We start from the raw sequence: 25,919 nt of genomic DNA on the forward strand, positions 1-25,919 counted from the left end.
TACCTATGTTTCATTTCAGGTAGTTTTTATTTTAAATGCAATAAAAGTGTAGGAAGGAGTGTTCGCAGTCTTAGTACATTTACATCAGCCCAGTGTAAGGGCTAATCAATCACTTGGTTATCGAAGTGGTCTAACCTGATTTGACTCCAGGCTGGAGGATCTCATACTGCTCCCCTTCCCAGTCAAGTCAGGGGTAGTCATAGAGATTTACAGCATAGAAACAGGCCCTTCGGCCCAACTTGTCCATGCTGCCCTTTTTTTAACCACTAAGCTAGTCCCAATTGCCCATGTTTGGCCCATATCCCTCTATACCCATCTTACCCATGTAACTGTTTAAATGCTTTTTAAAAGACAAAATTGTACCTGCCTCAACTACTCTGGCAGCTTGTTCCTGTAAATGTAGCATTGATGTAACACATTCTAAAATGGCAGTTGAAGTGCACCGTTTTGATCGAGCTGCAAGGACCATGGTTGTGTTTATTTGCATTGATTGCCAGTTAGTGCAGAAATAAAACAAGCTAGTTGCTCTTTATTGGCTGTGATCATGAGTTTGGCTTCACTTAGCGTTACTGATTATTCAGTTGGCTTCTTCAAAGCAGCGCCCATCATTAAAATGTGAGGCAGCCCATAGAGACATGTGCTTGGCCAAATTATTTTCTCATGTTCTTGTTATCAGTGCTTTTTAAAAATATCATCAAGCTATATAAAGCCAATGATAGGTAATGGGTTCAGTGACAGTACAGGATTCCCAGCACACATGCATTAGATGCATAGTACAACTGTCTGGACTCGATAGTTATCTTAATCCAGCATCATGACAACTATTTCCCACACCAGACATCTTTGTGGCTCCTCTGAATGAGATTGACAGTTTAGTGTATATGCATGTGTCATAGACTCAGGCAGTATCAAACTTTATTGATACTTTTTAGAAATTCTTTATGGGATGTGGGCCATGCTGGCTAGACCTGTGTTTATTGTCCATCCCTAGTTGCCCTTAAGAAGTGCTGGTGAGCTGCTGCCTTGGAACCACTGCAGTCCATGTGGTGTAGGTACACCCATAGTACTATAAGGGAGGGAGTTCCAGGATTTTGACCCAGTGACAGTGAAGGAACGACCAATATATTTCCAAGTCAGCTTGGTGAAGGACTTGGCGCAGAATGTCCAGGTAGTGATGTTCTCAGTTTCTTCTGCCTTGTCCTTCTAGATGGTAGTGGTTCTGAGTTGTAAGGTGCTGTCTCAGGAACCTTGGTGAGTTGCTGCCCTGCATTTTGTCAATGGTGCACATGACTCCCCACCACTGACAAAGAGTGGCAGGTTGAATGTTTGTGGCCTAGGCTTATACAACAAGAATTGTCACATGGGTGAGGCAGTGAAGGGCCACGAATCCCACAGAAGTGCATGTTCAGGAGAAAAGATGCTGAAAAATTAAACAGAAAATTTAAATTTAACAGAAAAGTAAACAGAAAATGCTGTCAGGTAACCTCTCCCAAAGGAAATATTACTTTCTTTTCCATGAAATTGTTGATAAATAGAGTGGGTGGCTATAAATAGAGGGGGAGAGGGGGGGGAGAGAGGGGGGAGGGGGGAGAGGGGGGGGGCAGTGGGGGGGGGGAGGGGGGAGAGGGGGGGCAGTGGGGGGGAGGGGGGGGAGGGGGGGGGAGGGGGTGGGGGGAGCGGGGGGCAGTGGGGGGGAGGGGGGGGAGGGGGGGGGAGGGGGTGGGGGGAGCGGGGGGAGTGAGGGGGGGGCGGGGGGGGAGGGGAGCGGGGGAGGAGAGGGAGGGAGTGGGGGGAGTGAGGGGCGGGGGGAGGGAGGGGGGAGGGGGGGAGGAGAGGGAGGGGGTGGGGGGAGGTGGGGGGAGTGAGGGGGGGGCAGGGGGGAGGGGGGGCAGGGGGGAGGGGGGGAGGAGAGGGAGGGGGTGGGGGGAGGTGGGAGGGGGTGGGGGGGGGAGGGGGTGGGGGAGGGGGGGGGAGGGGGGGGGGAGGAGGTGGGGGGGGGAGGGGGTGGGGGGGGGAGGTGGGGGAGTGGGGGGTGGAGGGGGGGGTGGGGGGGAGGGGGGAAGGGGGTGGGGAGGGGGGGGGGAAGGGGGATGGGGGGGAGGGTGGGGGAGGGGAGGGTGGGGGAGGGGGTGGGGATGGGGGGGGAGGGGGGAGTGGGGGGTGGGGGGAAGGGAAGGGGGATGGGGGGGGAGGGGAGGGTGGGGGAGGGGGTGGGGATGGGGGGGGAGGGGAGGGGGAGGGAGAGGTGGGGGTGGGGGAGGGGTGGAGGGGGAGGGGGGGGGTGGAGGGGGAGGGGTGGAGGGGGAGGGGGGGGGTGGGGGAGGGGGGGGAGGAGGGGGTGGGTGGGGAGGGGGAGGTGGGTGGGGAGGGGGGGGAGTGGGGGAGGTGGAGGGGGTGGGGCGGTTGGGGGAGGGTGGAGGGAGGGGTTGGGGGGGAGGGGTTGGTGGGGAGGGTGGGATGGGGGGAGGGGTTGGGTTGGGGGAGGGTGGGGGGGGTGGTGTGGGGGGTGGTGTGTGGGGGGTGGGGCAGTGGGGGAGGGTGGTGGGGGGGAGTGGGGTGGGGGGTGTGTCGGGGGGGGAGTGGGGTGGGGGGTGTGGGGTGTGGGGTGTGGGTAGTGTGGGGGGGGTGGTGTGGGGGGGGTGGGGAGTGGGGGGGCGTTGGTGCGGTGGGGGGGACGCGGGTGGAGTGGAACTTGTTTCTTTCGCGTTCACATCAATGGCATTTTGAATTGATTATATTGAGTATGGTCTATAGACCTTCCAGAATTACTGATTAGAATCTAATCAGTAATCTGTAAACTTTCTGTGCTTTATGTGCTCTGTGTGAGGCCAGAACTCTCCATTCACCTGAAGAAGAGAGTAACCTCGAAAGCTAGTGAGTTTACTATCAAATAAATCGGTTGGACTTAAAGCTGGTGTTGTCAGACTTTTTACTGGGTGGGCAGTGACAAGGCACTGATTGAAGGTGCATTTGAGATCAAATCTTTGCATGAGGCTTGTAGGGCTATGTTGCTGGAGCACTTGGAAGATGGGATTGGTACATTTCTGAGTGTGTTTGTGATTTAGGGATTTTTATATGGTGGGAAGGGTGAGCAACAGTTATAGCAGCTAAATCCCACAGAATATTCTGTGGATAGAATGTGACTGGTTGTTCGGTGTAACTAAATCGATCAGAAATGATGAGGTGGCAGGGTAGCAATGCTGCCTCACAGTGCCAGGGATTAGCTTCAATTCCTGGCTTGGGCCAATGTCTTTGTGGAATTTGCACGTTCTCCCCATGTCTGCATGGGGTTTTGTCTGGGTGTTCCGGTTTCCTCCCACATTCTGAAAGATGTGCTGGTTAGGTGTATTGACCTGAATAGGCGCCAGACTAGGGGAAATTTCACAGTGACTTCATTGCAGTGTTAATGTAAGCCTTACTTGTGACTAATAAATAAATTTTAACTTTTAACTTTGAGAAATTGTTCCATGTTCTGAATGATTCCTGAAATTGGTTGAAGAGACAAAGTTAAAGGGACTGTGATCTCTAATGTGATTGGTTGAAGTTCTGCTAAAGAGAGTACAATATTACATTCAGACATACACACCATTTTCAGTAACATAGACAAATATCCCCATATTGATTGCTGGAGTTTTACCGTCAATGTCAGAAGCAACTTTGGCTGCATCAGAAAACAAATAAAAAATTATCTCTACTTCCTTCCATTCTTTTTCTACTGACAGTAAAAAATGAAAAAGGTACATTTCTGTAATACTTCTCGCAACCACACCAGACAATCTTTAACAGAGTTGACCACGAAGGTTCAAACCATCATCTCACGAGACAGAAGACTGCCAAAGAAGCAATTGCACAGTTAATGAAATACTTTCAAAGGGTAATCACGGTTATGATGTGGGAAAAGTGGCAGCCAATTTGCACACAGCAAGCTCCCACAAACACCATGTGATAATGACCAGAAACTCTGTTTTAGTAAATGTTGATTGGGGCATAAATATTGTAAGAAGTCTCACAACACCAGGTTTAAAGTCCAACAGCTTTGTTTGGTAGTAAACGCCACTAGCTTTTGGGGTTTGCCCCTTCGTCAGGTCTCTTGCGAGAGAGAGAGAGTTCTTTCAGCTTGATGCTAACTCCCCAACTCCCAAACTGAAACTGAACCCCCGTCACTTGACCTGCACACAGATTTTTCCTCCTTCCAACAATGGCATCACCTAAGGTTGTGAGCATAAATTTTTAAAAATGCTTTAAGGTACACTAACATCACACCACTTTCTGAAGACAGTTCTGATTGGATTTGTCAACAAACTCATTGATCTTGACAAAATAGCAAAAAATGCCATGATCTGCCACCATATCACTGAATCAGTTGAAGTTGTTTTTAAGATACCAAAAGCCATCAACAAATAAGGCAAAGTTGATGTCATGTCAATAGGGGCCTTAAGTGTCTGTCAACCAGAGTGCCCAAATTTCCAGCTTTCCTATTGGGAATCATTGAACCATCTGAGTTGTCAGCTGACTTCAGAAAAGAAGATACATAACGAAATAAATTTCATTCTAGTAGTTAACAATTTAACTAAGTGATTTTACTATTTAGCATTGCGATTGACCAACCTTCAATATTGCATGCTCTTCTAAATCATCCAAGGTCAATTTGTTAAAATGTCAGATGTAAATACGATGATTAAAATACCTGATATATGCATGCTATATCCATTTACCTCATTCACAAGCTTAAGCATTATTTTGTTTACCACTGCTGATCACTACACAGCCACAACTACTGCAGGATGTGCCTGTATGGAAGTAAATAGAAATAATGACAAAGTGGGCTTAGCTGTGTTCCCTGTGCCTTCACTGTTGAAGGGCAGCACAGTAACACAGTGGTTAGCATTGCTGCTTCACAGCCCCAGGGACCTGGGTTCGATTCCCGGCTTGGGTCACTGTCTGTGTGGAGTTTGCATGTTCTCCTCGTGTCTACGTGGGTTTGCTCTGGTTTCCTCCCACAGTCCAAAGCTGTGTGGGTTAGGTTGATTGGCTATGCTAAAATTGCCCCTTAGTGTCCTGAGGTGCTTAGGTTAGAGGGATTAGTGGGTAAAATATGTAGGGAAATGGAGGTAGGGCCTGGGTGGGATTGTGGTCGGTGCAGACTTGATGGGCTGAAGAGCCTTTTTCTGCACTGTAGGGTTCTATGGTTTTACGGTCTAAATTTACACATGGAGAACAGTCACTGAGTTTGCCAGTCCTAGAGGAGGATTCATCCTAGATGTTAGTTCATGCCTTCCCCATGACTGAAATCTGGTTGGCTCTGTGGAGCAGCTTTATAACAGATGATTTCTTGACAAAGAAAGGAGCCTGTTACAAACTTGAGGCATGCACAAAAGGGTGAAATAAAGGTATTGACTTGGAACTATATTGCCATTCTTTCACTGTCGCTGGGTCAAAATCCTGGAACTCCCTCCTTAACAGCAGTGTGGGTGTACCTACACACATGGACAGCAGCAGGTCAAGAAGGCAGCTCGCCATCACCTTCTCAAGGGCAATTAGGGATGGGCAATAAATGCTGGCCTAGCCAGCAACACCCATCCAGCAGAAGGAGCTCTTCAGTTGCAAGCAATAAAACAAAACAAAAACTTACTCCAACAAGTTAATCAAAGAGAAAAGTTTAATAAAGAAACTTCATTACTCCAACACTTGAGGCCTCACCCTGCGCCATCCCAGCTCCCACAATTCCCAACTGCTTCCTATTTATACTGGGTTAGCTAACCACCACATCGTTTTGTCATTGGTTACATAGTCTATCAGGTCAGCTGTCCTTTATAGCATGTTACTGTTGGTCACATTATAACAGATCCAGTGTTATCATTGGTTTCATTCTAACAATGACGGTATGGGATTTCAGGAAAAGGTTGCCCTGCTGATTTGGGAGAAGAGCAGGGGCATTCTCTCCAGGTCCCTAGGCAATATTTATGCTGTGGAGATGCCGGCGTTGGACTGGAGTAAACACAGTAAGAAGTTTCACAATACCAGATTAAAGTCCAACAGGTTTATTTGGTAATAAACGCCACTAGCTTTTGGGGTTTGCCCCTTTATCAGGTGAGTGGGAGTTCTGATCACAAACAGAGCAAATAAAGGACACACAGTTTACAGAATACTGATTAGAATGTGACTCTTTACAGCTAATTAAGTCTTAAAGGTACAGACAATGTGAGTGGAGATAGCATTAAGCATAGGTTAAAGAGATGTGTATTGTCTCCAGACAGGACAGTAAGTGAAATGTTGCAAGCCCAGGCAAGTCAGGGGGTTTACAGATAGTGCGATGTGAACCCAAGATCCCGGTTGAGGCTGTCCTTGTGTGCGGAACTTGGCTTTCAGTTTCTGCTCAGCGACTCTGCGCTGTCGTATGTCATGAAGGCCGCATTGGAGAATGCTTACCCGAAGGTCAGAGGCCTAATGCCCGTGACCACTGAAGTGTTCGCCAACAAGAAGGGAACAGTCTTGCCTGGTGATTGTCAAGCGATGTTCATTCATCTGTTGTCATAGCGTCTGCATGGTCTCCCCAATGTACTATGCCTCGGGACATCCTTTCCTGCTGCGTATCAGGTAGACAACGTTGGCCGAGTTGCAAGAGTTTGTGCTGCGTACCTGGTGGATGGTGTTCTCACGTGAGATGATGGCATCTGTTGATGATCAGGCATGTCTTGCAGAAGTTGCTGTGGCAGGGTTGTGTGGTGTCGTGGTCACTGTTCTCCTGAAGGCTGGGTAGTTTGCCGCGGACAAGGGTCTATTTGAGGTTGTGTGGTTGTTTGAAGGCAAAAAGTGAGGGTGTGGGGATGGCCTTGGCGAGATATTCATCTTCATCAATGACATGTTGAAGACTCAGGAGAAGATGTCGTAGCTTCTCCGCTCCAGGGAAGTACTGGACGATGAAGGGTACTCTGTCCACCATGTCCTGTGTTTGTCTTCTGAGGAGGTCGGTGCGGTTTTTTTGCTGTGGCGCGTTGGAACTGTGGATCGATGAGTCGAGCGCCATACCCTGTTCTTATGAGGGCATCTTTCAGTGTCAGGAGGTGTCTGTCGCGATCCTCCTCATCTGAGCAGATCCTGTGTATACGGAGAGCTTGTCCGTATGGGATGGCTTCTTTAACATGTTTAGGGTGGAAGCTGGAGAAGTGGAATATCGTGAGGTTATCTGTGGGCTTGTGGTACAGTGAGGTGCTGAGGTGACCGTGCTTAATGGAGATGTGTGTGTCCAAGAATGCAACCAATTCCAGAGAATAATCCATGGTGAGTCTGATGGTGGGATGGAACTTGTTGATGTCGTCATATAGTTTCAGTGATTGTTCACCATGAGTCCAAAGTCCACATCCATGAGGATGTGTCTAGGGCGGTGGATAGAGGAGAGCCGGTGGACGTGGTCTTTCTTGATTTTCAGAAGGCGTTTGACAAGGTACCTCACAAGAGGTTATTGCAGAAGGTCAGGGGACATGGAGTTGGGGGTAGGGTGTTAGCGTGGATAGAGGATTGGTTGTCAAATAGGAGGCAGAGAGTCGGGGTCAACAGGTGCTATTCGGATTGGCGGATGGTGACTAGTGGAGTGCCCCAGGGGTCGGTGCTGGGGCCTCAGCTATTTACCATTTATATAGATGATCTGGAGGAGGGAACCGAGTGTAGGGTGTCGAAATTTGCTGATGACACCAAGATTGGTGGAACGGCAAATTGTGCGGAGGGTGTGGAGAGTCTACAGAAGGATCTAGATAGGCTGGGCGAACGGGCCAGGAAATGGCAAATGGAATTTAATGTTGGCAAGTGCAAGGTGGTCCACTTTGGTAGGAGTAATGGTAGGAAGGATTATTACTTACATGGCGAAAAACTGCAGCAGGCGATGGTGCAGAGGGACCTTGGGGTCCTTGTGCATGAGTCGCAAAAACCCAGCTTTCAGGTGCAGCAGGTGGTCAGGAAGGCGAATGGGATGCTGGCCTTCATAGCGAGGGGGATTGAATATAAAAGTAGGGAGGTCTTGCTGCGGCTGTATAGGGCATTGGTGAGGCCGCAGCTGGAGTACTGTGTGCAGTTTTGGGCGCCGTACTTACGCAAGGATATTTTGGCCTTGGAGGGAGTGCAGAGGAGGTTTACTAGGCTGATGCTGGAGTTGAGGGGGTTGAGCTATGAGGAGAGGCTGAATAAACTAGGCTTGTACTCGTTAGAGTTTAGAAGAATGAGGGGAGATCTCATTGAGACGTATAAGATGATGAATGGGATGGATAGGATAGAGGTGGAGAGACTCTTCCCGCTCAGAAAGGATAGTAGGACTAGGGGGCACAGCCTCAAGATAAAGGGGGGGGGGGGGGGGGGGTTTAGAACGGAGTGGAGGAGGAACTTCTTCACTCAAAGGGTGGTGAATCTCTGGAATTCTCTGCCCGTTGAAGTGGTGGAGGCTACCTCGCTAAATATTTTTAAGACGCGGGTTGATGGGTTTTTGATAAGAGAGGGGATTAAGGGTTATGGGGAGTGGGCGGGAATGTGGAACTGAGCCACGACAGATCAGCCATGATCTTATTGAATGGCGGGGCAGGCTCGAGGGGCTAGATGGCCTACTCCTGCTCCTATTTCTTATGTTCTTATGTTCAAAGGAAGAAAATGTCATCGATGTATCTCATGTATAGCATTGGTTGAAGGTCCTGTGCGGTGAAGAAGTCTTGTTTGAGCCTGTGCATGAAGATGTTAGCGTATTGAGGTGCGAATTTGATCCCATGGCTGTTCTGTGTGTCTGGATGAAGAACTGGTTGTTGAAGGTGAAGACATTGTGGTCCAGGATGAAGCAGATGAGTTGTGAAATTACATATTTTGAACTATAACAGTGGCTGCTTTTGTTTGTAAATGTGTGGATGAACTCTCCTGATGGCTCAGCTACTAAACGCATTGCGAAATGGCCATAGAGATCAAGCTAAGTTTGGGGTTGTTCACCAATCTCAACCAAGGTGATCTCAACTAAAACAAAAGCAGAAAATGCTGGAGAAACGCAGCAGGTCTGACAGCATCCGTGGAGACAGACTACCTGCAGAGATTCTCCAGCATTTTCTGCTTTTGTTTCAGATTCCAGCATCTGCAGTATTTTGCCTTGATTTCAAAGTGTCAATGGGAATGATAAGGTGGCCCTCAGTATCCCTGACTGAGGCAGAGAACATAAATCAGCGTGTGTTCCCAATCCTAATTGCTCTCTAGTGACTCCAGCTGGAAAGTGCACAAATCGGCCCCCAGTTAGGAGAGGATTGGGCTTTGCTGTGATGCTCTTATTGTTGAATAAACTATAGACTCACGCTATCTGGGCAAGAAAGCCAGTGTGGCACTGCATTTCGCATCAGTCCATGCAAAATGCAGTGAAGGGAAGAGAATATGGAGGGGAAAATGTATATTAAAAGAAAACAACTGTGGGACAAACCATAAAATCTGACCTTTTGAAGGTACCAAATATTAAGAAATTCCAGAAGTGCTGATATTATGAGGCGTAAGCCTGATCACATCTCTTTTTAACACAAGTAAGTGAGATGAAATAACTTTCTAATTTTGTCAATGAGACTCAATAGAATGCCAGTGATATTAATTTCCAGTAAGACCAAACTCACTTGGTGAAAGAGCTGAAATGTAACAAGCCCCTTGGCCCAGGATGTTCACTAGACTGAATTAAAGTGGATGAGTACACAGGCTCAAAAAACAGCCACAGGAGAGACAGGTAACTCTCCCATTCTCCATGGCTGGTTTTTTGAAACTGCATACAATTTGAAACACACGCAATTTGAATTGATCATTGAGTCAGAGGTAGTTATTAATAATTATATCAATCTCTCAAACATACAGCAAATAATTAATAAGTAGTAGGTTATGATGTGCTTTAAATGTTGAAAAGCCAGGCTCCAGCAACTTTCATTTTACAAAAGATATCTTAACATCAAGAGACAATGAAGAGGAAAATTTATAGATTTCACTCTGTTTTATTGCTGTGTTTCAACAGTGAAGTTACACTTTTCTGTTGTGAGCTGTACTTTGTCCATCATCCAGTTTTGTAATAATTGATTTTCTGAAAGATCAAACATGATTGTTACTTCTGTCAGAAATTGGTTAGGCTGGTATGAGCAGATACTTGATTAGACAATTACTGCAAAAACAGATGTGTGGGAGTGGGTGTGTTGGAGGGCAGAACCTCTGTGGGGGTTCTTCCAATCCCCTGTGATAAATTTCAGTGGAAGGTCAGTGGCAAGATGGTGGAAACCATGTTTACACCATGTATCTGGAGTTTTCCTGGAGGTTTCGGCAGGAGGTTGGGAAAACCACTGCAGAAATTCTACCTCAAACATAAAAACATAAGGATTAGGAGCAGGAGTAGGCCATCTGGCCCCTCGAGCCTGCTCCGCCAGTCAATAAAATCATGGCGGATCTTTTCGTGGACTCAGCTCAACTTACACACCCACTCACCAGAACCCTTAATTCCTCTACTGTTCAAAAATATATCTATCTTTGCCTTAACAACATTCAATGAGGTAGCCTCAACTGCTTCACTGGGCAGGGAATTCCACAGATTCACAACCCTTTCTGTGAAGAAGTTCCTCCTCAACTCAGTCCTAAATCTGCTTCCCCTTATTTTGAGGCCATGCCCCCTAGTTCTAGTTTCACCCACCAGTGGAAACAACTTCCCTGCTTTTATCTTATCTATTCCCTCCTTATGTTTCTATAAGATCTCCCCTCATTGTTCTGAATTCCAATGAGTATTGCCCCAGTCTACTCAGTCTCTCCTCATAAGCCAACCCTCTCCACTCCGGAATCAACCTCGTGAATCTCCTCTGCACCCCCTCCAGTGCCAGTATATTCTTTCTCAAATCAGGAGACCAAAACTGTACACAGTACTCCAGGTGTGGCCTCACCAGCACCTTATACAGTTGCACCATAACCTCCCTGTTTTTAAACTCCATCCCTCTAACAATGAAGGACAAAACTCTATTTGCCTTCTTATATTACCTGCTGCACCTGCAAACCAGCTCCTTGTGATTCTTGCACAAGGACACCCAGGTCCCTCTTATAGCATGCTGCAATTTTTTACCCTTTAAATAATAGTCCATTTTGCTGTTATTCCTACCAAAATGGATGAGCTCACATTTACCAACTTTATACTCCATCTGCCAGACCCTCGCTCACTCACTTAGACTATCTGTATCCCTTTGCAGACTATCAGGGTCCTCTGCACACTTTGCTCTGCCTCTCATCTTGGTGTCATTTGCAAATTTTGACACTTGATCCCCAACTCCAAATCATTTATGTAAATTGTAAACAATTGTGGTCCCAACACTGATCCCTGAGGCACACCACTAGTCACCATCCAGAAAAACGCCCATTTACCCTCACTCTTTATTTTCTGTTAGTTAACCAATCCTCTATCCAAGCTAATACATTACCCGTAACATCTTTATCTTATGTAGCCGTCTTTGGTGCGGCACTTGTCAAATGCCTTCTGGAAATCCAAATACACCACATCCACAGGTTCCCCATTGTCCACTGCACATGTAATGTACTCAAAGAATTCCACCAGATCAATCAAACATGACCTGCCCTTCATGAACCCATGCTGCGTCTTACCAGTGGGACAATTTATATCCAGATGTCTCGCCATTTCTTCCTTGATGATAGATTCAAGCATCTTCCCAACTACAGAAGTTAAGCTAACTGGCCTATAGTTATCTGCCTTTTGTCTACCTCCTTTTTAAAACAGTATCTCAGAATAGAAACTCTTTGCAAAACAAGCAATTTTGTGTCTGCTGTTTGTTAAATGCTCTGCTGATATTGAACTCAATAAAACTAAATATCAGGCAGATAATATGAAGTTGCCCATCTTAGGTGACATTTCTACCTCATCCTTTCATTATTAGAGGGGGTACCATGAGTAATGTTTGTGATATATCAGCTATGCCTCTAATACTAGTTACACAGTCAACGTAAGCTGTGTAATTTAAGTTGGGTGTACAGTTTCCTGAATTGAATTCTTGCAAGCAGTTCAAAGTTATGTTTAAACTTTGCCTCTGCAGTCTGGGGCTGAATTTTCAGCATGGTAGGGGTCTGAAGAGTTGGTGAAGAACACATCATCGCCTACTCTAGCAGCCCCAATGCCACATTACACTCTAATGGGCCTTGATTGACACTGCCTCCATCAGTATGGCAAAATTAATGGAACCCAGTGTTGACAATTGTGGGAAATAGGTCTTTTAACCTATTAAAAGACCTATATTCCTCACTTGTATCCTGTTTCAAGCAATCCACCCACATATTGTATTTGTTAGCGACCTTATGCTACAACTGCCCCTCCCTGTTCCCCCATACATCTCTGGTTTCATGGTCCCAGTAGCTTCAAATTTAATTGTGCAGGGTCCCATTACCATCACATAAAGCTCTGTCAGAACATTTATCCCATTGCATCGGTGGCACAGTGGTTAGCACTCCTGCCTCACAGTGCCAGGGACCCGAGTTTGATTCCGGCCTTTGGTGATTGTGTGGAGTTTGCACCTTCTCCCTATGTCTACATGGGTTTTCTCAGGGTGCTTCTGTTTCCTCCCACAGTCCAAAGATGTGTAGGTTAGATTGACTGACCATGCTAAATTGCCCTGTAGTGTCCAAAGATGTGTAGGTTAGGACGTTGGCCATGCTAAATTGCCCCTTAGTGTCCGAAATATATAGGTTAGAGCGTTGGCCATGCTAAATTGCTCTTTAGTGTCCAAAGATGTGCAGGTTAGGGGGTTTGGCCATGCTAAATTGCCCTTTGTGTCGATTACGGGATTGGCCATGCAAATACATAATTACAGAGATAGGGCCTGGGTGGGATTGTTGTTGGTGCAGGCTTGATGGGCCGAATGGCTTTTTTCTGCACTGTAGGGATTCTATGATTCTATAGTATATAAACTGATAGCAAAAAAGAAAGGCTAACATACATTGTTGATCCAGTTGATGTAAAATGAGACACGGGTCCAAACTGTTGGCTTCATGTAGGTGTCACATCCTGCTGCAGCGACGAAGCTGGTGGCTCCATGAACCTCAAATACCCCGGACCCCAAATTACGCGGACAGTTCAAAGGTCCACCAGAATCTCCCTATGAGGAAAACCATTAAACGCCTGTTATTTTTTTCCTTAAACTGGAGAACATAAGATTTATTTCATTTTTAGAAATCTATTTGTCAATCAAAATACAAACAAATAGGAGCCTAAGAAGGCTATTCAACCCTTCGAGCCTGCTGTACCATTTGATAAAATCATGGCTGATTTGTTTGTGTTCCAAGGGCCGGGATTCTCTGACCTCGACCACGGCTGGGATTATCAGTCTTGCTGCTGTGAACAGAAATTTGGCTAAGCACCAACTTGTCTGTTCTCACTGGCAGCAGGAGCAGGGTATGAACAGCTGGAGAATTTCGGTCAAGTTTTACATTCCTGTCTACTTCCAATAAGAAAATGGGGAACAAAAAAGCAAGGAGAAATAAAATGAAAGAGGAACAGAAACAGAATGGTAGAGAAACAGATAAGGAGAAAAAAAGTGAAGTATTGAAAAGAAAATAGGAATGAAAGAAAGAAGAGGAATGATAGGTGAGCAAGAAATGGAGAAAGAAGCTGATGAGAAGTAAAGGACAGAGAGAAAAAGACTTGCATTTATATTGCATCTTTCAAGGGTCTGGGCATAACAAAGCATTTTACAGCCAATGCAATACTTTTGAAGTATAGTCACTGTTGGAATGTAGAGAAACACAACATTCAATTTGCACACAGCAAACACAAACAACAATGTGATAATGACTTGTATAAAAATGGACAGAGTGCAGAGGCTTCCCAGGACTCAAGATTATTAATATTTTCTTCAATCTGTCCACTGAAAGAGAGTATCCAAGATCACTACCTGACAACCAGCAACGATGCCGTCACCTCCAGCACACACCATATTTTGTCTGACGTAACTACCCCACCATGCGGGCTGGGAACATACTTCATAAGCAACAACCTTGATGGGAGCCTGCTGAAGAGTAGGATTAACTGTCCCACCATCTGCATCGAGAAAAAAGATCCAGCATTACAGTTGCACTTTTGTCAATTGCTTTTCTTATAGTCCACATTTATGGTGGATAATAATCTAGCGCCATATTAGCTGCTTGACTATGGAAACATGGGCAAGCAGATTGAAGACCATTTGATAGCTTCTAACCATTTGCCTTCCATGTATACATTCCAGTTTAAGTATTTATGGCAGATGAAGCCAACTATTTTCCTGGATTAATATAGCGTACACTCATGGAAGGTCCTTAAAGGGGTCTGTGGTTTTAAAATGCAAATTTATGTAAAGTAACATTCAGTATTATGCAGAAATATTCTATACCCAAAATGTTGCATTATGTGCACCTATCTCAAGCATTTCAAAGCTGTGAGAATTTGAAGAAGCAAGCAATGAAGGAGGAGGCAGGAATGAAAAAGGAAAGAAATTAAGAAGAAAACATCAAAATAAAACAGAAATCTGAGGAAAAATAGTGCAGTCAGGGCAAAAGGCAATATTGCTAACCACCTACTGCAGCTACAGTATATGCTAACACCCACGGCGTGACAGGATAAATAAGTGTGGTGAGCAATTATTCATGAGTGTATGTTTGTGGGTTTTGGTTTCTATTTATAATACCTGTAGGATGGTTGTAATTAAAAAAGATGGTTTAATGATCATTTCTGTAGTTTAAGCAGTCCGGAAAACAGCTGAAGATGCTTTGTGGCATTTGTGCCCTTGTGCCTCCTCCTCTGGTCAGGGTGGTAATTGGGCAGATTGCCGACTCCACCGTAACTGACAATGCCAATATTATTTTAGTGATAGTGGTTATAGTTCAATGTGGGAGAGAGGAACGATATCAATGGGAATTTTACCTATTCCATGGGTAATATCAACATTACTTTAGTCAAAGTTGGCGAACCTCTTAATCCTTAAAGTGCCAATGGCTTCAAGGAAACTCCAGCCTCCCTGGGCTGATCTATTTGGTTTGTTTTTGGCAATTCTTTTTTAAAATTGAGAAAGCACAGTGAAGAGCCATAGTCCATAGAAAAAGAGGCCAGCAAGGTTCAAAACAGAGTAAAAGTAAAGGCAAGGGCCGATGAGGAATATATCATATGGTGGCCTAACAGCACGCAGAAACTGAAAGGTCTAGATTTTTTGCTTTAGTTACACAGGTTCAAAGAACAAAGAAAAGTACAGCACAAGAACAGGCCCTTTGGACCTCCAAGCCTGTGTCAATCATGATGCCCTAACTAAACTAAAACCTTCTGCCCTTACTCGCGCCATATCCCTCTATTCCCTCCCTATTCATGTACCCATTTAAGATACCTCTTCAATATTGCTAATGTGCCTGCTTCCACCACACCCTTTGGCGGAGTGTTCCAAGAACTCACCACTCTCTGTGAAAGACTTCCGCCACACATCTCCCTTAAACTTTCCTCCTCTGACCTTGAACCTGTGCCCTCTTGTAATTGGCACTTCCACCTGGGGAAAAAGCCTCTGACTATCCACCCTATCTACACCCCTCATATTTTTGTAGACCCCTATCAGGTCTTCCCTCAGCCTTCATCTTTCCAGTGAAAACAATCCTAGTTTATTCAACCTCTCCTCATAGCCAACACCCTCGAGACCAAGCAACATCTTGGTGAACCTTCTTTGCACTCTCTCCAAAGTTTCCACATCCTTCTGATAGTGTGGTGACCAGAACTGCACACAATACTCCAAATGTGGCTTAACCAAGGTTTTATATAGCTGCAATATGATTTCCCAACTGTTGTACTCAGTGCCCTGGCTGATGAAGGCAAGCATGCCATATGCCTTCGAATCACCTTGGCCTCCTGTGTTGCCACTTTTAGGGAACTGTGGACCTGCACACCCATATCCCTCTATGATAATCTTCCTAAGAGTTCTGCCATTGACAGTATAATTCATACTTAAATTTGATCCTCCAAAATGCATCACCTTGCATTTGTCTGGCTTCCCCACCACTGATATCAGGCTCACCAGCCTATAATTTGATGAATTATCCCTGCTTCCTATTTTAAACATGGGAACCACATCCGCTATTCTCCAGTCCCCTGGAACCTCGCCTGTGGTCAAAGAGGATATGAAGATATCTGTTAAGGCCTCAGCTATTTCTCCCCTTACCTCCTGCAGTAACCTGGGATAGATCCCATCCGGTCCCAGGGACTTGTCTACTTTAATGCAATTTAGGATATTCAACACGTGCTGTTGGACCTTCCTAGCTTACTGCCCTAAAGGTTCTGCTTTTTAGCTCTCGACATAACTCCCTAAATTGTCTTTACATGGCCTCTCCCCTCTTCCTGCCTATGTCATTAATACCAATGACCCTGGAATCAAGAGCCCAGGAGTGGAAGTCTCACTGAGAGTTGCTGGCCAATCAAACCGGCAGCTCTGGTGCTCAGCATGCCACTCGGAAGCCATTGGCTCTATTGGAAGGACACCCATCGGAGTCCCAGGAACACACAGTGACCTAGGCCACAAGTAAGTGATGTGGGAGAATGGTTTTGTGGGGTGAGGAGTTGGAGGGAAAGGTTTGCAAGGGGATCGGCAGCGTGGGCAGGGGTTTGGGCCTCAGTGGGGCATCCCTTTCCTGATGTCTAGTCCCTCGACCTGGCAGTGGGTGCCTTTGATTGAGGGATCCTCCCCTGCCAACTTCCAGGAGGTGACAAGCTGGCCGCACATTTAGCTGCTGTGCTCACTGCATGGTGACAGATCTGCTTGTCACTGGGTTAATACCAGTGGTGATAGAATGAGGCCTTTAAATAGCCATTAATTGGTCCCTTAAGGGCCTGAGTGGGTGGCAGATGCAGGAAGGTGGTGGGGTTCCAGTAAACCATCTTCCCACCTTGAAGCTTGCCCAACAAGAGCAGAAGATTCTGCCCTGTATCTCAATGGGAAAAAGAAGGGCCCATTAAAATTTGAATAGCCATAAAGTTTACATGATGACAATCAATTGCATAGGCTGACTGGTGGAGGCCTACGTGAAGAATGCAAAAGATCCTGAGGCCAGGACTCCTAGAAGTGAGCAGAATTGCTGTCGTGTTGAAGATGCAATGGGTGGCAAATTCTGATTCGTGTATGAAGGGCTGATTTGTTTTCTGATGAAGATGATTAGTAGAAAAACACATAAATGCACATGAATTCCAGATCACCTACTTCGAGTGTAGCCCCAGCCAGTGACGTAACACAAGTAGTCATTTGGTAACGTGGCACCTGCCTGAGGCAATGTTCCAAGCTGGACATACTGGTTCAGGACAGCATCAATCTCCAAGTAAAGCAAGGCAATGTCATTCCTATAAAATGAATTGTTTTTCTTCATAAATCCCTTTGTGGTTGTTTTTTATGAGTATGCTGCAGGTACAACTTAAGTCTTAAGACTTGTCTTAAGACTTACGACCTGTCTATATAGTGGTTTGCAAGAACCTACTGTCAGCTGAGTTTTTGATTATGCATAGTTTTATATTTTTTCTTCTCATTTTCCTCCCCCTTGTCTTGAAGGCACTCCATACTGCTGGGGTGCGATTCCATATACAGCACTCACCCTCTGCTCCCCCATCCAAGTGACTACGTGCCACCTTTGATGATGAGTGTCAGTGGACCCTTCAACTATATGTTGTGGGGGTACCATAGCTGAACCTGATGTTTTTCCTTCCCCAGCACACCCACACACATTTTTCTCAGTGTCACTAACAACATTGAGGCTAATTATAGTGCAGTGAATGAGTAAATGAACATTATATGAAGGGGCACATATTTTTCTTCAGAACTGCACAAACAAACAAACAAAACTGCACTATCAATCGGTTACAACTCTTATGAGCTTATAATCTTTTCAAGTACTTGAGCATGCAGCAAGGTAGCAGCCATGATGAACTGGATTTTAAAATGACTATGTTGTCAACATCTTCTTATTTATCCAAAATAGTAATATGGCTACATACCCAATTGCAAGGTCTCCAGTCCAACCTTCGTGGAGAATGATATTTTGAACATTAATGTATTGTTCGGTTTTATCATCCTCATAAATGTTGTGGTCACCCAAGACTACACGGTATGTCACACCTGCACTGTTGATTAAAGGAAAAGACATGTCACTCCAAACAAAAGTGGTGGAAAAGGCTTCAAATGACAAAATCTCAAAATCGGACCTTTATTGTTGGTTAAAAAGAGAAACAAGGTCATTAAAAGGGCACCATTGTACGATACTTTATCTGGGGTGATGCTGCTACTCTGCTTAGTGCTTCATTACTTGTTTGTAATGGTGAGCTGTGCTCATTTTCTATTTTCTTTGGTGTTTTAAGTAACTCATTTTGTCCATTCCCAATTACAAAAGTTTTCGTAACTTTTGTTTGCAAGCTGAAGAAACTGTTGCTAAAAAATTTGCTCACCTTGTTATTTATTAAAAATGCAGAATTGTAAACCATGCACAGTCCTCTCAGGATCTGCTACAAGTCCTTTAGGAATTTTACTAGAACCTCTTGGGTCTCCTGGTGATTTTGGAAGAGATGGACTTCATGCACTGAATGGCCTTTTCTAGTGTTCTATCTTCTTAAATTGTATATAGTATAGACAGGTTGGAAAGAAGGTGAACTGGAGAGAGGGAGGGAAGCGTAAGTGTTGTGTGGTACCACTACCATGCTAAATGGGATAGACTTTGAACAGATTTAGCAACTCAAGACTGGGCATCCATGAGACACTGTGGGCCATCAGCAGCAGTAGAATTGTACTCAACCACATTCTGTAACCTCATGGCCTGACATATCCCCCAACCCTGGTTCAACAAAGAAAGCAAGAAGGCATGCCAGGAGCAGCACCAGACATACCCAAAAATGAGGTAACAACCAGTGAAGCGACACAACAGGACTACTTGCATGCCGAACAGCGTAAGCAACAAGAAATAGACAGAGCTAAGCGGCGCCACAACCAACAGATCAGATCTGAGCCCTGCAGTCCTGCTACATCCAGTCATGAATGGTGGTAGACAATTAACCCTCTGGAGGAGGAAGCTCCATAAATATCCCTGTCCTCAATGCTGGGGAACCTGGACACATCAGTACAAAAGATAAGGCTAAAACATTTGCAATAAACTTCAGCCAAAAGTGTCAAGCAGATGATCCATCTCTCCTCCTTCTGGGGTCACTGGCATCACAGATATCAGTCTTCAGCCAATTTGATTCACTCCATGTGATATCAGAAAATGGCTCAAGGCACTGGATACTGCACAGGTTATAGGCCCTGACAACTTTCCAGCAATAGTACTGAAGACTTGTGCTCCAGAACTTGCTGCACCTCTAGCGAAGTTGCTCCAGTATAGCTACAACACTGGCATTTACCTGGTAATGTGGAAAATTGCCCAGGTATGTCCTGTATACAAAAAGCAGGACAAATCCAACCTGTCAAATTACTACCCCATCAGTCTACTCTCAATCATCAATAAAGTGATGGAAGGGGTCATCAGTGCTGTCAAGCACTTACTCAGCAATAACTTGGTCAATGACGCTTAGTTTGGGATCCACTAGGGTCATTCAGCTCCTGACCTCATTAGAGCCTTGATTCAAACATGGACAAAAAAGCTGAACTCCAGACATGAATTGAGGTGAGAGTGACTGCCATTGACATCAAAACAGCATTTGACCAAGCCTGGCAAAACTGGAGTCAATGGGAATCAAGTGGAAAATCCTCCACTGGTTGGAGTCATAACTGGTTCGAAGGGTGATGGTTGTGGTGGTTGGAGGTCAGTCAATTCACGACGACTCAGAAACTGAAGCAGCTATGTCCAAATGCAGCAAGATCTGGAAAATATCCAGGCTTGGGCTGATAAGTAACATTAGCACTGCACAAGTGCCAGGCAATGACCATCTCCGAAGAGAAAGGATCTAGCCATCACCCCATGACATTCAATGGCATTACCATTGTTTAATCCCCCACTATCAACATCCTGGGATTACCATTGACCAGTCATATAGATATTGTGGCTACAAGAGCAGGTCAGAGGCTGGGAACCCAGTTGTTAACATCTCAATTCCTCAATCCCCAAAGCCGATCTACCATCTACAAGGCACAAGTGTGATGGAATACTCTCCCATCGGCCTGGATGAGTGCAGTTCCAACACTCAGCTCAACACCATAGGGGTCAAAGCAATCTGCTTGATTGGCACCCATCCACAAACATTCACTCCCTCCACCACCTACAAACCGTGGCAGCCATATGTGCCATTTTCAAGATGCACTGTAACAACCCATCAAGGCTGTTTTGACGGCACTTTCAAAACCTATGACTACTACCAGCTAAAAGAACAAGGATAGCAGACACATGGAATGCCACCACCTAGAAATTTCCCTCCAAGTCACTCACCATTGTGACTTGGAAATATATTGGCTGTTTCTCCACTGCCGCTGGGCTAAAATCCTGGCACTCCTTCCCTAACAGCACTGTGGGTGCACCTACACCACATGGACTGCATTGGTTCAAGAAGGCCTCTCACCACCATCTTCTCAAGGGCAATTAGGGATGGGCAATAAATGCTGGCTCAGCCAGCGACGTTCACATCCCATAAATTAATTTTGCAAAAAGCAGGAAGATAAAGATGCAAAAGAATGTACACAGGTTTTGAAATCACAGAGAATGGGGATAAAGGGGTCTTTTTCAGGATGGCAGCTGGTGACTAATGGTGTGACTCAGGGGTCAGTGCTGGGACCATAACTTTTCACAATATACATTAACGATTTGGAGGAAGGAACTGAAAGCAGTGTTGCTAAGTTTGCAGATGATACAAAGATATGTAGCGGGACAGGTAGTATTGAGGAAGAGGGAGGCTGCAGGAGGACTTGGACATCTCAAGAGAGTGGGCAAAGAAGTGGTAGATGGAATACAATGTGGAAAAGTGTGAGGTTATGCACTTTGGAAGGAGGAATGGGGGCATAGACTATTTTCTAAATGGAAAATTGTTTAGGAAATCAGAAACACAAAGGGACTTGGGAATCATTGTTCAAGATTTGTGGACAAGTCCCCAGGACCGGATGGAATGCATCCGAGGGTTCTGAAAGAAATGGCGGAGGTGATAGTGGATGCCTTGGTGGTTATTTTCCAGACGTCGCTGGATTCCGGGGAAGTGCCGGATGATTGGAAAACGGCTAATGTTACGCCGTTGTTTAAGAAGGGTGCCAGGCAAAAGGCAGGGAATTATAGGCCGGTTAGTTTAACATCTGTGGTAGGTAAAATGTTAGAATCTGTCATTAAGGAGGAAATTGCGAGGCATCTTGAAGGGAATTGCTTGATAGAGCAGACGCAGCACGGTTTCATTAAAGGGAAGTCGTGTCTGACAAATTTACTGGAGTTCTATGAGGATGTGTCTAGGGCGGTGGATAGAGGAGAGCCGGTGGATGTGGTCTTTCTGGATTTTCAGAAGGCGTTTGACAAAGTACCTCACAAGAGGTTATTGCAGAAGGTCGAGGGACATGGAGTTGGGGGTAGGGTGTTAGCGTGGATAGAGGATTGGTTGTCAAATAGGAGGCACAGAGTGGGGGTCAACGGGTGCTATTCGGATTGGCGGATGGTGACTAGTGGAGTGCGCCAGGGGTCGGTGCTGGGGCCTCAGCTTTTTACCATTTATATAGATGATCTGGAGGAGGGAACCGAGTGTAGGGTGTCGAAATTTGCTGATGACACCAAGATTGGGGGAACGGCAAATTGTGCGGAGGGTGTGGAGAGTCTGCAGAAGGATCTAGATAGGCTGGGCGAATGGGCCAGGAAATGGCGAATGGAATTTAATGTTGGCAAGTGTGAGGTGGTCCACTTTGGTAGGAAGAATGGTAGGAAGGACTATTACTTACGGGGCGAAAAACCGCAGCAGGCGACGGTGCAGAGGGACCTCGGGGTCCTTGTGCATGAGTCGCAAAAACCCAGCCTGCAGGTGCAGCAGGTGGTCAGGAAGGCGAATGGGATGCTGGCCTTCATAGTGAGGGGGATTGAATATAAAAGTAGGGAGGTCTTGCTGCAGCTGTATAGGGCATTGGTGAGGCCGCAGCTGGAGTACTGTGTGCAGTTTTGGGCGCCGCACCTGCGCAAAGATATTTTGGCCTTGGAGGGAGTGCAGAGGAGGTTTACTAGGCTGATACCGGAGTTGAGGGGGTTGAGCTATGAGGAGAGGCTGAATAAACTGGGCTTGTACTCGTTAGAGTTTAGAAGAATGAGGGGAGATCTCATTGAGACGTATAAGATGATGAATGGGATGGATAGGATAGAGGTGGAGAGACTCTTCCCGCTCAAAAAAGACAGTAGGACTAGGGGGCACAGCCTCAAGATAAAAGGGGGGCGGTTTAGAACGGAGTTGAGGAGGAACTTCTTCACTCAAAGGGTGGTGAATCTCTGGAATTCTCTGCCCGTTGAAGTGGTGGAGGCTGCCTCGCTAAATATTTTTAAGACGCGGGTTGATGGGTTTTTGATAAGAGAGGGGATTAAGGGTTATGGGGAGAAAGCGGGAAAGTGGAACTGAGCAGCGACAGATCAGCCATGATCTTATTGAATGGCGGGGCAGGCTCGAAGGGCTAGATGGCCTACTCCTGCTCCTATTTCTTATGTTCTTAAGATTCTTTTAAGCTTAACGTGCAGGTTCAGTCAGCAGTTAGGAAGGCAAATGCAGTGTTAGCATTCATGTTGAGAGGGCTAGAATACATGAGCAGGGATGTACTTCTGAGGCTGTATAAGGCTCTGGTCAGACCCCATTTGGAGTATTGTGAGCAGTTTTGGGCTCCATATCTAAGGAAGTATGTGCTGGCCTTGGAAGGGGTTCAGAGGAGGTTCACAAGAATGATCCCTGGAATGAAGAGCTTTTCGTATGAAGAACGGTTGAGGACTCTGGGTAGGTACTCAGAGTTTAGAAGGTTGAGAGGGGATCTTATTGAAACTTACAGGATACTGCGAGGCCTGGATGGAGTGGACATGTAGAGGATGTTTCCACTAGTAGGAAAATCTAGAACCAGAGGGAACAACCTCAGGCTAAAGAGACGATTCTTTAAAACAGAGATGAGGAGGCATTTCTTTGCCGCAGAAGGCTGTGGGGGCCAGGTCATTGAGTGTCTTTAAGACAGATAGAAAGGTTCTTGATTAATAAGGGGGTCAGGGGTTATGGGGAAAAGGCAGGAGAATAGGGATGAGAAAAATATCAGCCATAATTGAATGGCAGAGCAGACTCGATGGGATAAGTGGGCTAATTCTGCTCCTTGGTCTTATGCCTTATAGGTATCATAGAATCCCTACAGCGCAGAAGGAGGCCATTTAGCCCATTGAGTTTGCACTGAACTCAGTCCCACCCAGGCCTTCTCCCCGTAATCGTAGGTATTTACCCTGACACTAAGGGGCAATTTAGCATGGCCAATTATCCTAAGCCGCACATCTTTGGACTGTGGGAGGAAACCCATGCAGACACGGGGAGAATGTGCAAACTCCACACAGACAGTCAGCCGAGGCTGGGATTGAACTGAAGTCCCTGGCTCTGTAAGGTAGAAACAAATGAGAATGCTTGTTTCACAGAATATGGTGGGACAAATACATAGTAATCCTGGTCAATCAAAATCATTCACCTGTCAACACAGTGAGCAGCAGTCAGCACCCATCGCCTGAGAATCAGGGTGCCACCACAAGTATGGTACCAATAACCAGCATAACCTTGAAGGGAGACCTGTAAAAAAAAAATTCAATTGGTCATGCATTAAAACCCTGGTGAGAGAGCTGCAATTTGCCTCAGCGCCCCTGGGTTTGGGAGATGGTAACCAGCCAGGACCCCGATTGCTGTCCAGTAATTGCCAGTAGTCAACGTATTTGGCTATGGGATCATTGCTTTTCAAAGGATGTAGGGGATGCTTTTGTTTAAGTATTACTTACAGTAATAAAAACACTGATATTTATTTCCTTTTCATGAACTTTGGGTGGACAGGGATAAAAAGCTCACTGAAAATTATTTTTTGTTTGGAATTAATTGCAAATCTCCCATTGCTTCCCAAGGCCTTAGAAAAACACTGTAATTCAAATTCTCGCCAGTTTATAGAGCGCTGACGCTAATCCATGTTGGTGAATATGAACAGTTGGATGTTTCATACCTGCCATGGCCACGAGTTGGGAATTGCCTCGGTCCCTCCAATGACACGTTCATCTCCAGAACAGAGCCCTGTAAGCATTGAGGAGATAAAATGTTTGTATTAGAATTGTTACTGATGAACATTTAATGGGTGAGATTTTTCTGCCCTGCTGTGTTGGTCGAGTAGCGATGTCTGCGGTTGTGGGGGGGAATGCTGTAGCCAGAGATTTGGCTGAAAGCATTGAAAGTGATGGCATAATCATCTAATCCTCCTCCTCACATCCAACATCCCCTCATCCCATAACCTTTCCTTTACAAGCTGCATATGGTGTCAGGGCACATACCTCTTGCTTTCCCTTTTCTCCATAGATGCCCATAGAAAGCATTCTTTCTGGTTGTATCACAGCTTGATATGGCTCCTGCTCTGTCCAAGACCACAAGAAACTACAAAGGGTCATGAACGAAGCCCAGTCCAAACCAACTCGAACCAGCCTCCCATCCATCGACTCTGTCTACACTTGCTGCTGCCTTGGAAAAGCCGCTAGCATAATTAAGGACCCATGTACCCCGGACATACTCTGTTTCAGTACATCCGGGGACGGGGTGGGGGGCGGGGGGGGGAGGTGGTGGTGACAGATCTCCCAATGTACTGTGTACATGGTGTACACAGTATACTAGGAGATCAGGGTGCCCACGCACTTGCCCCCTTAGTACTCATCAGCTGGCTTTCTGGCAAGCATCAGAAAGTCTGTAGAAAGCATTGTATATCTGTGGCAGCGTGTCAAGTCAAACTGCAGGGACTCTCAGACCAGTTAAGGTACTGTTAAACCCCACACTACAGGACTGACCAACATTTTGTCTTTGTGGCTCACAAGATAACTGTGGATGCGGAAGACCATTTGGCCCATCTTAGTTTATCCATTGAGAAAGACCCTAAAGTCTCTTGGGGTGGCACAGTAATTAGCACTGCTGCCTCACAGCGCCAGGGACCTAGGTTCAATTCCAGCCACGGGTCACTATCTGTGTAGAGTTTGCACACTCGCCCTGTGTCTGCATGGGTTTTCTCTGGTTTCCTCCCACACTCCAAAGATGTGTGGGTTAGGTTGATTGGCCGTGCTAAATTGTCCCTTAGTGTCAGGGGCATTAGCAGGGTAAATATGTGAGTTACGGGAATAGGGCTGGGGTGGGATTGTGATCGGTACAGACTCGATGGGCGAATGGCCTCCTTCTGCATAGTAGGGATTCTATGATTAATCAGAGCATACAATTTGTTCTTAAATGACTCCTCACCCCACTAATGAATATAAAAAAGTGACGTTGTACTTACCAAGCAGGGCAAGGCTCACTAAACTCACCAGTCGCAGCATTGTGGCTGTTATGCTGTAGGAGCTCTGGACACTGCTGCCTGGCATTTATAGCCAGATATGTCAAACACTGACACAAAGTGAATCAACTATCAGCTCATTTAGTTACTGCGATAAAGTTACTGTTGTTGAGGTCTGCTGATTAATAGCAATCGAGCAAGCATTGGGCATGACTGGTCACTGACAGTATCTCATAATGTGAGAAAATCCGCAGGTGGCATCAGTCTCCGTTCCAAACAATAAATGAGTAATTGTGCCTTTGTCAGGGAATTTAAAAACATTCCACCATTTTAAGAATGTAAGTATTGTTTAACTCCCCAATCATGGATTCAATTCCCGGCTTGCGTCACTGTCTGTGTGGAGTCTGCATGTTCTCCCTGTGTCTGCGTGGGTTTCCTCCGGGTGCT

At 45.9% G+C, this 25,919-nt stretch overlaps 1 protein-coding gene across 1 annotated transcript; it reads right to left on the bottom strand.

Moving 5' to 3' along the window:
• Positions 1 to 1,405: 1,405 nt before the first annotated feature.
• LOC145361881 (chymotrypsin-like elastase family member 1) lies at positions 1,406 to 25,560 on the bottom strand. Its single transcript, XM_080217876.1, has 8 exons — positions 25,476 to 25,560; positions 24,171 to 24,238; positions 23,655 to 23,752; positions 18,014 to 18,139; positions 17,229 to 17,365; positions 13,920 to 14,065; positions 12,966 to 13,124; positions 1,406 to 1,420 (listed from the first exon to the last, which is right to left on the bottom strand). Exons 1-8 carry the CDS (start codon positions 25,558 to 25,560, stop codon positions 1,406 to 1,408), a joined length of 834 nt encoding a protein of 277 aa, XP_080074002.1.
• Between the last annotated feature and the right edge of the window lie 359 nt (positions 25,561 to 25,919).

This window comes from Carcharhinus amblyrhynchos, chromosome X, assembly GCF_965287045.1.
Source record: "Carcharhinus amblyrhynchos chromosome X, sCarAmb.v2.hapA, whole genome shotgun sequence".
NCBI classification, from domain to species: domain Eukaryota; kingdom Metazoa; phylum Chordata; class Chondrichthyes; order Carcharhiniformes; family Carcharhinidae; genus Carcharhinus; species Carcharhinus amblyrhynchos.